Source organism: Electrophorus electricus, chromosome 1 (assembly GCF_041902795.1).
Source record: "Electrophorus electricus isolate QZ-2024a chromosome 1, ASM4190279v1, whole genome shotgun sequence".
Classification (NCBI taxonomy): domain Eukaryota; kingdom Metazoa; phylum Chordata; class Actinopteri; order Gymnotiformes; family Gymnotidae; genus Electrophorus; species Electrophorus electricus.
This window is the reverse complement of record NC_137497.1, coordinates 23,956,064-23,970,902: the sequence shown is the minus strand read 5'-3', so window position 1 is coordinate 23,970,902 and position 14,839 is coordinate 23,956,064. Positions and strand designations below refer to the sequence as shown.

The 14,839-nt window shown below is 41.4% G+C and overlaps 1 protein-coding gene and 1 long non-coding RNA gene across 2 annotated transcripts; both read left to right on the top strand.

Annotated features, from left to right (window-relative positions):
* Window positions 1-2,047: 2,047 nt before the first annotated feature.
* Window positions 2,048-2,715, top strand: LOC145651130 (uncharacterized). The gene is made up of 3 exons (XR_014116858.1): window positions 2,048-2,147; window positions 2,318-2,442; window positions 2,648-2,715. It is a non-coding gene; the product is annotated as an uncharacterized LOC145651130 (long non-coding RNA).
* A 4,155-nt stretch (window positions 2,716-6,870) lies between these two features.
* On the top strand, window positions 6,871-8,045 carry LOC118241456 (cilia- and flagella-associated protein 184-like). Its single transcript, XM_035526483.2, has 3 exons — window positions 6,871-7,043; window positions 7,316-7,605; window positions 8,033-8,045. The coding sequence occupies exons 1-3, from the start codon at window positions 6,888-6,890 to the stop codon at window positions 8,043-8,045; spliced, it is 459 nt and encodes a 152-aa protein (XP_035382376.2). The 5' UTR covers window positions 6,871-6,887.
* The last annotated feature ends 6,794 nt before the right edge of the window (window positions 8,046-14,839 follow it).

The window sequence follows — 14,839 nt, the reverse complement described above, 5'->3', positions numbered from 1 at the left end:
TTTATTGGTGAACCCTCCCTCCTCTGTACCTATTTGAAAGCTCTTTGTATAGTTGTATACTGGTTGTGATTTTGATGGGTGACCCATGGGTTCCGTTGTTGGTTATGTAAAACCCAAAAAAGGGGAAACCCCAAAGGATTGGATGTTTCGGTGTGGTTTGTGAGCTGTACATTGATAGTCTGGCTGGTTGGACTGAATGTGCTGGGTTTAGACACTATCCATGTACAGGCTCGTTTGAAAGAGGGTTTATAGTGCTTAGTGCTATGTTTATTTATGAGGGATATGGGGAGCCTAGCTGGGATTTTCAATATATGAAGAATTCTTGGCAGACCTGGAGTAAGGCCAAGCCAGTGTGGGACAAGGCGCATGGTGTAAAACCCAAAAAGACTCCTGGGACTGAAATAGTCATTTTTGCTGCCACACAGTTGAAAGTATCTCCTCCTCCACTTGTGAAGCATGCACTGATAAGAGAGGCTGCCGCTCAGGCAGATGTTTCTGTGTCGAAGGCCACACACACATCTGAGCTGAATCAGGAAGCTGAGAGGGGGACTTCTGGAGGAGGAGCGGATGGCAAGCCGCACCCACCCTCTATACTAACCTCGCCTCTTTACAGCAGAGTGAGACTTCGGCGCACGGCTCCAGCCACCCCGTGAATATTTCTACTCCATTCATGATACTGGGTGAGAAACTGTGTAGAGTTATGCCTCCTAGCATGACTGATATTAAAAATAGGTGGCTATCACATTTTTGTAGATGATTCATGTTAATGCCCCTTCATGCACATACGCTATGTCCTTGATGTGTGAAGCTGTCTCCATGTTTTCTCATTGCTTGGTGCCGAATGATATCGATCTGTGTTTCTTACAAACTCAGGGTACACAACAGGTCTGCTCTCACTGGGTTGATTAGGGCTGTAGTCCTGATAAAAATGGTCTAATCCGTGACCCGGATGGGCGTATCACCCTTCCTAAATCTATTTTGCCAGTACTTGCTAGCGATTGTAGACAGGTTTTCCACGTGGACTGAGGCGTTTACTTGTTCTAAGGAAGACACCTGCACTGTGGTTAAAATCCTGGCCAAGGAGATTATTACCTCCGGTAATAGATTCGGATCAGGGACCGTTTTATTTCTAAGGTAATTCAGAAACTATGCACCTACCTAACTATTGACTGGAAGTTTCACATCTCTTATCATCCTCAGTCATCTGGCATTGTTGAGAGAATGAATCATACCTTGAAAGAAAGGTTAACAAAGGTCATGATGGAAACAGGAAAGAAGTGGATATATCTACTGCCAGCAGTGTTGTGTGAGATCAGAATGACACTCAGTGCCACCACCAAATTGTCTCCATTTGAAGTAATTTTTGGTAGACGCCAACGCAACATCTCTGCTTATCAGCCATAATGTAACTGCAGCGCTCCCTCTTCTTGCATACTTTACCCCTCCCTTTCTCTTTTGCTCTCCCCGTCTCTCTCTACGTACACGAGCAGCTCATGGCTGGGTCATGCTGACTGTATCTTTACTAACCTGCTTCTTTCCTTTCTACGTAGAGCCTTAGAAAATTCCTCACTTTTCCCTGTCATCCTGTATATTTATATAGTAGATATAGGACACACAAATATATATGCTAACTGGCTTGTTAACTAACGGTAGGGTTTAGGCATTTTATATCTAATATTAGCTAGCTAGCTAACATTAGCCCAAACATGTGGCTAGAGTTAGTTTAGCCTCCTGTATTGACACTGTATTTTCATTATGTAGCCCCACCGATTTTCGGCAGTCGATTTTTCAGCCTTTTGACTTGGAACTATTCTGTTTACACTGGTGTTTGTAATGCTGAGTTACAGAAGATTGATGTAAAATAATCAACGGCTTCCACCAATGAAAGAACCTCATATGGCTCAGAACCCCAAATGAGCACAACACGCTTTGGGGTTCCTACTGTCTCACTGTGCAGTACACCACTGTCTTCATACAGTTTTCCTGAAGGTACAAAAGGAATTCTGTACAGGTGTTGCTGGGTCACAGGTGACACAACCATGGAGTGGCCATTTTACCTCTGCAGCTGAATGTGTGCATGGACTTTTGTTCAGTGCAACTGGAGTGCGTATGGAGGATAGGATGGACCTCCCTGAGGAGTTTTACAGGTCAGTCATCGAGGCTGTGTATGATGAGCTCCACAGAATAATTAAGGCCAGGAAAAATGTGAATGTGACCTAAGCATTCATCAGTGGTGGTCTGGTGCTTGGAGGAGCTTTATCATTTGTTAATGTTATTCAGAGGGAACTGGCCCAGTTCCTCTACTGTCCCTCCACAGACGGCCCCGGATCTGCAAAGCCAACAACAGTAAGGACCACTGTGTCTGGTGTGGCTGAAGCTAAGACCAGGCAGACACACTGGATACATTGCCTAATGGGGAGGATCTCAAGAACTATCAGGAAGGTAAAGTAGTGGTCTATTTTATATATTTATGTTCTTAATGAATTTAGTAGCATGACAGTCCATGGAGGAACAAGACCAAGTTTTGAGTTCTGGTGTGCATAAAAGTAAGGCTCTTCAGAAGCAGAGATAAAAAGTTTGCTTTTTAGAAAGTGCGAATATTAAACACCATTTTGTTTCTGATGGTATTTCTTTCTCCTGGTTTTAGATATACACCACAAGCCGAACTCTCTGGAGAAGATGTGTCAGAGCTCTTTCTCACAGAGGATAAGCTCCATGTTTAAAAAATAAAAAGTAAACACTTCACAAGTGATGATGTGTTTATGCTCTCCTTTATGAAGAATTAGTTCCATGTTAGCTTTCTTATACAGGCCAGGCGCTAACCTGGCTAAGATATTTACGATGGGATGATTAGTTAAAATTATGAGTTGTGTCTAGATATATAACCACAGCCACAGCGGTTCCTGTAGTTTGTGGCTTTAGCAGGTCCGTTAGGAATACCGCCACTTATGCGAAATTACTGTTTCATGCAACTATTTCAGACTATTATAGAGCTTCAAGTAGTGATATATAGTGAATTGAATACACATTTAACAGCATATTGCCATCCCATTACTCCAAATTTCTACAGTAAAAACAACTTAGTCATACTAAAAGTAACTACATAAGAGAGTGTATTTAACGAATTTAATGGATTAGTTGATCTGTTTATTTTATAAAGATTCAATATGTGCTATGTATTTAGTGATCCAAAGAGACATTTTACACAAGCTTGCCATCCAAATACTCCAAATTCCTACAGTAAAAACATTGCTCTCATATGTTGAATATGTTGCAAAGTGTTTTCCAAGAATATCACAGTGAATTGATAATTAGATTTTTTTTCATGTGATCTCAAAATATACTATAGTGAACTGATTAGCTATTTGCACAGTATTGCTCTATATTTTATCCACCTTCCTTATGAGTAGCTAAGAAAGTGATCTTTATAAATGTAGTGGATTTAACAGAAAAAGGGAAGGTTTGAATTTCCAAAAAATGAAACTTTTCTGTTCTACATATGCCTTAACACACATTTTCTTTAGGTGCATTAGACCCAAGATATGATTAATTAAGATGGAGAACACATTTATTTTAGATTTTTACCTAAAAGAACAAGAAACCCCTATGGATGATCACAACACAAGACGTAGGCTCGCGCCGAAGCCTTCAGTGCAGATGTGTGACAGCACGGCGTGACGTGCACCAGATGTTATGACCATAAAATGGGGTTTACCGCACGTGGGTGTTTACCACAAGTTGGGGTTTAGCTAAAGACACACTCCTAGCTGGATAACACCTCAGCTTGTGTGGTTTTATCTGCTTTGATCCACCAGAGTGGTGAGTAGCTGATATGTTTACAAATAAACCCACCAGAGTGGTGAGTAGCTGATATGATCACTGAAATTATGTTAGCAGGCCATTTTGTGGCAGGGCTGAAATGCAGTGGCTTGAATGCAGTAATTTTTGTGATTGTTAATTTTCATGGTAAGGAATGACTTTGCAATTAATTGCAATTCATCTAATCACTCTTCACGATGTAGAATGGAAATTGCTACCATAAAAACTAAAGCAGCAACATTTGTGAAAACCAAAATGTGTGCTAGTCTCAAATGTGTGGCCACGACTGTATGCTTTATGTTGTATGCTTTCATTTGATTCACGTGCTGACAGTCTGACTCGTTACCCTTTAAAGGTATCACAAATAATATAATCTGCTGCAGATCTAATTGTTTTAAAAAATTGTATGATGCCTTAACAAGCACCTCAAGTCTGATGAACATACCACCATAACAGAACTCCAATCTTTAAAAAAAAGTAAAGACATGAAGGCTGAGGACAGTGTGGTAGCAAATCCACATCCACATCCATAACAAACATGTGCCCTGACCACCAGATCAAAGAGCCAGCTCTGTGGCACAGAAGATAGAGTAGCCATTTAACCTTGCTTATTGATGGTCTTCATTACACACCCATTAATGAGACCATATACAGACACGCACAACAAAAAAGGTGGTGGCTACAGAAAACAAGTGCAAGCACATCTAGGTCTTTTGGCGTTAAGTATCAAGTAAGTTTCAAGTATGCCTTTTACCTATTCAATCCCAGATAAATCTCAGATTATCAGGTTTTGTGCTTCAAGTAATGCAATGTGGCAAGATTAATGACAGGATATGCGCCTGAAGTTGTATGCCTCTGGAGAATTCTGCTATTGCTATGGATACCCGTTATGTAAAGTATTGTAGTCCTTTGGAGAATACCGCTGTTGCTATAGTGTAAGGTGTTGTAGTCCTCTGGTGAATACTACTGCTGCTATAGTTACTTCTGTTGCTATAATGTAAGGTGTTGTAGTCCTCTGGTGAATACTACTGCTGCTATAGTTACTTCTGTTGCTGTAATGTAAGGTGTTGTATTCCTCTGGTGAATACTACTGCTGCTATAGTTACTTCTGTTGCTGTAATGTAAGGTGTTGTAGTCCTCTGGTGAATACTGCTGTTACTATAGTTACTTCTGTTGCTGTAATGTAAGGTGTTGTAGTCCTCTGGTGAATACTACTGCTGCTATAGTTACTTCTGTTGCTATAATGTAAGGTGTTGTATTCCTCTGGGGAATACTGCTGTTGCTATAGTTACTTCTGTTGCTGTAATGTAAGGTGTTGTATTCCTCTGTGTGTGTGTGTGTGTGTGCGTATACTCGGTCATTAAAATATTTTAAACTAGAAGGTTTAAAAAGTACTGACGCTACAATAGAGTTAACTGGCTAGTATGTATAGCTAATATTAGCTGCAGTACTGTGCTAGCTAGCTTAGCTACCTTTGCGGATTGTCAACTTTCATTATTAGGTTTTACACATGTGAAGTTTACAGCGTGCACTGTTTCTGATACACGTTAGCTTGATTTTTGTGTGGTTGAATGAGCAGATAAATTTATTAAAATCTAAAGGGAAAAAACCTTGAACTGTGCAAGGTTTAGCAGGTTTAGCAAGTTGATATTGATGTGGAGATGGTACTTGTGGCATAATTATGATGTAATAAAGGGGCTGTGAAGTCACACAAGTTATCACATTAATCACGCCTTTCACCATTCCCATAGTACTCATTTGCTTTGTTGCTGCTTATTGTAATTGGCTGAGGTCTGTTCCCCAAAAACTAAAAGGCTTATCGATCTTTAGAATTCACATCAAAAGACGAGAGGCGCCAGAAGATATGGAACAGAGGAAAGGTGGCTGCACAAAGCTGCCACCAATAAGACCAAACCACAGTGCTCAGAAATCAAACAACGTTCAGGTACGTGTATACACATTTTATTTAAATGCTGAAATGAAGGAGCATGTGTTTTTGAATCTTTAAATTATATGGGATACCTTAAAAATATTTGTACTGGTGCCCCAAGAAAGAAACAAATAGAAATACATTTTTAGTACATTTAATTAAAACGTTGTTTGGCTATGATGGAAGGTTGTGTATGGTTATGTGTGCTTGTGTGTCAGTATGTAGATTCTTGTGTGAAAAATACCTTGTATACTTTGTTTAGGCTCTTGATGTGGGTGTGCACAGTCCAGAAACTAGAGGCAGCACACATTTTGCTCAACTTGTTCTACCTCCAATCAATGGTAGCCATCCACTACCATTTCAGAGAAAAAAAGGTAAAGAACTATAAAGTCTATACATTCTAGAGAAAATTACATGGCAATTCATTCCTGTTGGTTTTTAACACATGGTTTCATATGAAGAGTCATAATATATTTTTAAACTGAGCCTTCTCATCTGAACATAGCTCAATTTCAAGAGGGCAAAATCAGCTGTTGCCATCTGTTAATTAATAGAACTGGATGATTCTTTAGTATAACTCTGCCCTGTAATTTTAGGTTCAGATGAGCAGCTGCAGAAGACTGGTCTGGATGGATGTCATGACATTGAAGCTTCCAAAGAGCAGCTGGAGATGGAGAGATGTAACCTTGAAGCTGAGTATAAGGAACACCAAGCGCTTCTGCAGAGCCTCCTGTCAGAAAGGGATGAACTCTGCCAGTTGAACAGCGAGCAGCAGATGATAATAGCTGACTGGTTGGAAAGGGAAAACGTGCCAATGCCTGTGTGTACAAGGCGGAGTCGCCATGGCTACCAGGACCAGCTAAAAATTCTAGAGGACCTAAAGTTGCAGTGGCAGCACAAATCACAGCTCTACCAGCAGCATGTTGAAGAACTCCGGCCCCGGTGCCAGGAGAAGAAGAAGCAGTGGGACTGTGAATATCAAGCCTTCATCATGATGATGCAAGAAGTAGTCGTTGCGGCTCTCGCCCGGCGGCTGGGGAAGCGGGCAGCTCTTGTTGAGGTGAAACGGCTCCTTGCAGCTGAGCAGAAGACGGAGAATAAGCTCACTGCTGCAAAAATACGGAACCTTGCGCTGCAGATGAGGGTACAAAGCCGGGAAGAATCTATTAGAGAACTGGAGGAGAGGACAAAGTGTGAAAAACTGAAGTTTGAAAATGAGAATTATAAGACTATGATCTTGGAGTATGAAGAGGAGATTATTCGAATAAAGAAAGGAATTACCAGCACTAGAGAGGTATGACGTCCTATAAAACTCAGTAGATTAAGACTAATGTGGGTGCAACCCCTGTTGATTTTTTAGATAGCCATGGAACTGTCAAGTAGACTTGAAAACATAACAAGACCCATCCCATAAATCCCACCACAAAACTTGGAAATTTCAAGCCCCCATTTAAAACTGAAAATGCAATAAATTTATTGCCACGGAGTAGGATGGGAAGATGTATTGTACAGTAGAGTCTTGAATGCATAGAAAATAATCTCAGTATTGTGTACCTCCACTCTCAGTTCCAGTCACATCTCAAGGAAACGATCAACTTTGTGGAGCTGGAGATCCAGGCCAAACTAGCCAATCTGGCCAAGATAAAGGCAATGATCGGCAACAAGCGGAAAGCTCTGGCAGGGGTAATGATAGCTAAAGACAAGCTGCGTGCAGACAATCTGCGCCTGTACCAGCGCTGCAGCCTGCTGAGAAACAAGAAGCTGCTCCAGGATTTTGAGAAGGTGAAGGATGCATGCGAGGACCTGCAGAGCCAACTAGACATTCTCAAGAGGCAGCATGAAAAGCTCTCTGTCAAGTGTAGCACAGTAAAGAGCAAGCTGAAGCAGAGCAGGCCACTGCAGCATTGTGTATAACACGGTTGAACACACACGTGTACACGTATATGCACATACATGCTGTACGCTCTTTGTGCAGAGCTAAAATAAAAACAGTACACTGTTATATTTGAAATTAGTGCTGTGCCTTTTATATTTGAAAGTTGACAAAATATCTGATATATGTGTGTTTGTGTGTGTGTGTCTGTCTGTGTGTGTATATGTTACTTTCCAGGGAATAAAACTGTCTGTACATGTTTAAAAAATGTCAGAATAAGAAGTCAGTATAACTTTGGGAAGGAAGACTATGTTCCAAACACAAGTCACTCGTTGTCTTCCAGTGAATCAAATAAACACATCAGTATAATGGATTGTAATTGACATGGTTTGCCAGAATTCTACTTTTAGTATTCATCTTTGAAGAATTACATAACTTTTGCTCTCTTAGCCTTCATCTTTATTCAAGGCTTTATGACTTATCTTGGGATATGCATCAAACCTTACCAATGTACTGCTAGTCAGATTCTCTCCACCTAGTTCCACAGTTAAATTGTGCCAGATTCTGACATCGTTGTGCGATTCAACACGGCTGGCATGTACACTATTATAGCTGTAATTAAGGGAGCCATTCTAAAGGCCACAAATTACTGAAGAAAATATATCTTACATTTAAGGAGGGAGACTCAGAGCAGAGTCCTACTGAGAGAGCAGCTCCGTGACTTCTTCATCCAAAAGTTCAGTAGACAGGTGAATCCCAAAGTTACAAACATCTATGTTATGCTAATTTTTGCTGATACGACTTCAAAACCATCCCCACTCTAACCAATTTCTTTGGGTTTGCCAGTATCACTAGTTGACCATAGCATAAAGATAATGTTTTGTTCTGTCCTATTTGTTGATATTTCAAACTGAATAGTAAGAAAAGGCAATACACAGTGACCAATAAGCAATAAAAAGTTAATGAAAAGCTACAGACACACTGTTAAATGGGCTGACCAAGATATTTATCACCAGAGACCTAGAGCCCTAAACACTTGCCCAAGTCATTGTTTTGACTTATCTGGTTCCTAATCAGATGATTCATACTATAGCTAAGCAATTTGACCCAGGAGTACATTTCACTGTGCATTATTTTTAAAACCATGACAAAAACAATAGTTTTCCATCTATGTCACCAGCCCAGCACACAGCCAGTCTCATCGATGGAGCTTTCATAACTTAGAAAGGACCAGCTCAATAACCCCTTGGTGCTAGATGCTATACACAGATGGTGCACTGTCTGAGCTGGACCTAGACTGGGAAATGAAAAGTAATTAGCTAGTAATAGTAAAAGCATGGACTGAGAGATTTATTGAGTCCATTCTCTCTCTCGTTCCATCTCTCTCTATCTCTCTCTCTCTGAGGCATTTTCATTATTTATTGCCTAGCTAACAAATCTGCAGAGACATCCGAAGGCCTCTGAGTACAGCTTGATATGTTGAATGTTTAATAATGTTCACTGTTATAGTTGTATGTGATTGCCACTTGTGTTTTCCGTGTTAAATGTTAATAAATGTTTCACAAAGTCAAGGTAGTCTGTGTGTCCTGGCCCATGCCTTACGGTGCTCAGGCCAGCAGCAACATTACAGAATGACCAACCACCACAGGACTCTTACTCCCTCGGCAAATGACGGACTTCCTAGCAGGAGGTGCGTGAGTTAATGTCTAAATGTAACATTCGTAACCATTTTTGTCTACCTTGTGTTAATGTTAAAAATTGTTAAGTGTTAAGTGTCTCTATGTTCACTGTTTGTGTTACACGGGAGTGCCACTATAGTCTTTACGTTTTATGTAAATAAATGTTTGTCCACGTCGAGAGAGTCTACGCTCTGCTCTACGCCCTTCGGCACTCGGAGCAACGCGGTACAGAATGACCAACCACCACAGGACGCCAGGTCCTTCGGCTAAAGACGGACTTCCTAGCGGGAGATGCGTAGGCACCCCTGCCCTGCTGCCTGGATCCCAGCAGATTGGGGAGAGGACCGTAACTGGTGTCTATGTCCACCCCGGAAGTGGAGGGGTACACCCCCAAGAATTTCTTGGGTGGGCTGGGGGGGGGCCTCGAGCCTAGGCCGAGGAAGACCGAAATGCACCACAACAACCAGAAAGAGGGCGGTTGGGTGGACCCATCGGGATCTCCAGCGGGCAGAGCTGAAGCCCGTGTCCCTTCCCTTCAGTGGACTCACCAGCGAGACTGGAGGGGTCTGCCCAAAGCCCCCGAGGCAAACCGCCGCTGGGATGCTCCTAGAGTGGCAGGCGAGTGGAGGACCGTTGGGGGAGGTAGCACGTCTGGAACCAGGGCGGACGTGCACGCCCGCATGTCCATTGAGGCCACGGACACATACAAGGTGCCTGCGCAGACAGAGGGCACCATGTCACAGCGCCTTATATGTTTGTGTGTGGGCGCTATTGTTTGTTTGTGTTTACAACTTTTGTACATCTACAGGCGTAACGTTGTTGGGGGCGTACCGGACTGCCCTGACAGAGACAGAGAAGCTGCCTTTCTCCCAGGCGGCTGCTTGTGTGTACATGTACACGGTGTCCTGAGACTCGTGTTCACTGGAAGAGTGCGTCGGGAGCCGTGCCCCTTGGGAGGAGGTTCTGTAACAGAACACTCGCCTCTCGCGAGTCATGTGGTTTGGCCCGCCCCGTGCAGTGACAGGATCTTTGTTTGTATCCACACCTGCACACACCTGCACCTTGTTTGTCTTTGTGTATTTAAACCTGCATCAGTGTGTGCAGTGTTGTTGGTCATCGTTGATGTAGCATGTTGTTTGTGAGTTAATGTCTAAATGTAACATTCGTAACCATGTTTGTCTAGCTTGTGTTAATGTTAAAAATTGTTAGTGTTAAGTGTCTCTATGTTCACTGTTTGTGTTATATGGAATGCCACTATAGTCTTTATGTTTTATGTAAATAAATGTTTGTCCACGTCGAGAGAGTCTGTGCATCCTGCTCCACACCCTTCGGCACTCGCGTTACACTGAGAGGACACAGAATTTCTATACTCTCTTATGTTTTATGTTATTAATATGTCTAATTCAAATGTTAAAAACCTCTTTTCCCTGTAAACACTCTTTTTATTACCTCAGTATATACATAGGTTGTGTATATAGACAATATGAACACAGTATATATATGTATATACACAAACACAAGGTATATATACACAATTACAAATGAGAAAAACATGTGAGAACAATGAAGTAAGGCAGAGAATACCAGACAAGGGGCGACAGAACTGGCATCAAATAATGTTCTAATCATTCTTTAGGGAATCTGTCAGTCACATATATGTTATGTACAGTATCTTCCAATGAAAATTAACAAAAATCAGCCTTTGTGTACTGTTATTCACGTCACACATATCTCTATATGTATTTCGGTTGTGGGCCTCACTGAGCTTGACAACATAGGTTTTTCTGCAGTTGTCAAACGTTTTAAGCTGGTTGTAGACATTGCACCTGATCTGTGAACTTTTCAACAGTATGAAACAAACTGGTCTTTTTTCTGTTTTGTTTAGCTTCACTTTTTGTGGCTCAATTGGCTAAAACTCAACAAAAGGAAGTATGATTGTGACCCAGTCTGAAAGATGGTCAGAGATAAATAAGGGCTGATATATCAGTACAAAATTGGTCTTATGTAATGCTTAGACATCCACGGTCAAATTGTTTTCTCAGTCATTAATTGCTGTTCTCAATGTCTTGTCAACTTGATGTTGTATTATGTGTTTGTTTTCTGCTACAGAAGAAGCTGACAGATTTGGCCAGTGCAGTGCAGAGAGAAACTCAAAAGGATCCACCTGTCACTACAGAGGACTTTCATATTGTGGTTGGTAGTGTTTCTAGCTATGAGATATGGTTTTGGTTACCCTGAAGCATAGTAATATTAAAGCTTGTTAAAGCATATAATATTTCCCATTTCCCATTCTGGCCTTATACTAGTAGCTACTTAAAAATATTAACACACAAGTAGATTATATTTCTCCTATAATTAGATGATGAGTCTTACACATAAAAAGCATGTAAAATGTGTATTTTATGTATATGGTGTAACATGCATATTTTATATGTAAGATCATCTTCAAAAACACTAAGATAGTACAAGAACACATGGCTACTGAGTCATTGAGTTAACTGAACTCCTCAACAATCTAAACTTCAATGAATGTTTCATACCATGGCACTGCAGATTAGGAGGACCTCTGTTGGCCAGAAGAGGGATTGCTGACACATTGACTATATGATTAAAGACATTATGAGTAAAGAAATTAATTTTAGTTTGCACCTGTGGTATCTGAGTTACCGGCATTTTTGAAAAAAGGTCAGAAGTGTCTATCACTGAAAAACCAGGTAAAATATATTTGTGCCAAAATAAGACCAATAATAAGACATCACTCTCCGACATCTACATATCCATTAGTGCTAGGGTCTCACTGGGAGGAAGAGGAGGCTGGCCTCGGACACGCTGAGAAGCCTACCCAGACACATCCTGCTGAATGTTAAAGTCAAAAGCAGGGTGCCCGTGAGTCAGACGCTCTGGGAGCTTACTCGGCACGGGAGGGAGAGGTTTCAGGACCAACATGGGAGTGTTGGACTGGCCAACACTCAGGTGCAGAATATCCTGTTCCTGCTTTTTGTTCCTTGCATTGTACCCGTAACGAAAAATGCAGCCCAGCCTATTAGTGCTCAGCCTTTATAGTCCACAGTGCTAATAAGGTAAATATAAAACCCGGTAAACTCAGCACTGGGTCAGTGTCTGCTGATTCAACTCAAAAAGTTGAATACGGGTCTGGGCCATGAGGCCGGGGCTGCTGAGGACTACGTCCTAGATGACACTGTAGTCCCTCATGACAACAACCCACTTGTTCACCCTGACGATGGTCTGACCGGCCAGGTGAAGTGGACAAAGCACCAGGCACACGGCCTGGACAAGGTGGCTGACGCTGGGCCACTGAGCAGTCCAATTCTGTCCAAAAGGTAACGAGAGGAAGAGACATTGTGCGCACGCACGTCTGTGGAGACAAAATACGACATGCGCACGCATAAATCTTTGACAGGCTACTTAGTTGAATCCCTAGTCGATACCCAAACTGTAGAAAGAAGAACACACACATCAGTGCCACATATAGAATAGTACCGACACGGTCGCGGTTTGCTTAGTGAACACTTACAATGAACGCGGTACACCGCTGCACGTCTGCAATACATACAATACATACATTACAGCAATACGGTCGATCTCGAGTTGTGAAGCACCACTTCGGACACGCATGCAAGCTAACTGGGTGCATTTAATCAGCCATTTTAATGTCATCTAGCCAGACAGTCAGACACTCTGAATTTTACACATAAATGACCGAGACGAGCGACCGATTTAGCGAGCGAGCTCGGTCGGTCGGTTGTGGCTGCTAATTTCGCCCATTAAATCTCACTTTTACATTCTTGACGTGCATAGACGGGGAATAAAAGCCAGTAAAGAACCAGAGCGTAAAACCTACCGAAAACGGATCGAAGGGCTAAACTTCAAACAACAGGAGAAACCGGCTGTGCTGATCTCCACTGTAATCCGGAGACAGTCAGCTGGTGTTCGGCACCTTTTCCAGTCGCGCTAGTTTACTAGCTAGTTGGCTAACGTACGACAGCTTTCTTTCAGAGTAATCTAACAAAGCGGATGTGTTCAGATTCCACTCATACTGAATAAAATGTACTAAAGGTCATAAAGACGGTGAACTACCATGGCGTTGTTCAAGCATAACCCACTAATGTTAGTATTCAAGAAAACTACTGAAAACACATCTGCTAATGTTGATTTCTAGCTAACGCTAGTTTAGCTGCACTGTAGCTACAGTACAGTACAGCATTGACCTGTTCCAGCCTCTCCATCTGTATTTCTCTCCAGTGTCTTGGCTGTTTTGTTTTGTTTTTTGATGATTTTTGCCCTGGTTTTCTCTCTAAACTGTGAACTCTCTTCTTCTTTGTGTACTGTGAGGACGAGCGTCAGGTGCTGTGCTGATCTCCACTGTCATCCGACTCCAAACACACCTGTACCGGCGTCTCCTCATTAGATGCGCAGACCTGAATGAACTCCAACGTCCACGAACGCTCCACCTTTACTGTTGATGGGCTATATGAAATTCACAAAGAGCTGTTTGTCCAGAAAATATGAATGTGTCTGCTGAATATAAGCATACACAATATATAAAAATATTTGGATGTATTACTCATTGCATTGTTAAGTTTAAAATCTTGTACACTCGATGAGAATCTGGAATGCCATAAATTCCACTATAACAAATGTAAAGGGGACACATCCGGTTTTAATTGGACCAAAATGCCGAAGAAATTGAGGAAGTTGATGGAGGGCAAAAAATAAAAAAAGGAAACATTTAAAATGTATAAAGTGGCTGCAAAATAAGAAAGTACTACAAAGAGATTAAATGCGATCTTTGTCGTCACAAAATGAACCTACACAACAGCGACTGCTGGGACTGATGTGAATGGTAGACTAACGAGCTTACTTAGATGTTTTAGTGTAACTTTAATTTACAACGTACAGGTGTGAGCAGCTAACACACGCAGGCTTATATGTCTTACTTTATACAACAAGTGTGGACTGAGTGGCCATTTGAACTGTAATCAAACAGATTTTTGTTCAGCACATCTAGATACTTTCTGCAGTGTGGAAATACTTTAATGGTGCAACCGCAAACATCCATGTGTAACAAGCAGGTTAATTGGTTTTATTCAAATCAAGTAAATTGTTTGATTAAAAGAAGCAAAATAACCAGAGCAGTTCACATGACCAAATTAACTTAATTAACAAATAAACTTTACAATTTTACTGAGTACATTCAATATCTTACTAAGTGTTAAATCCATTTATTCAGTTATTTAATCAATTTAGCACCATTATGTCCCTTCAGGTTTTCTCAAGTTTCTTGTCAAAATTGTCTAAGAAAGTGAGAGAGGCTTGTGTGGTGGCGATGGAAGAACTCAGAAGAAGGAAAGGAGGATGCAGACAGTTCACTGTCATAGATGAGAGTAACTTCAGGCATAAAAGAAATGCAGGTGCATCTTTTATGTGGGTATAGAATTTTGTATAGTCTTAATAATGTATAATGGACATACAAGTCTTCATGCTTCATACCTTTAATTCTTTCATCTTGTTAATAGT

Coding starts and splice junctions, on each gene's coding strand:
- LOC118241456 (XM_035526483.2), top strand. CDS start 6,888: ATGAGGGTACAAAGCCGGGAAGAATCTATTAGAGAACTGGAGGAGAGG. Junction 7,044..7,315: donor GAATTACCAGCACTAGAGAG/GTATGACGTCCT, acceptor CTCCACTCTCAG/TTCCAGTCACATCTCAAGGA.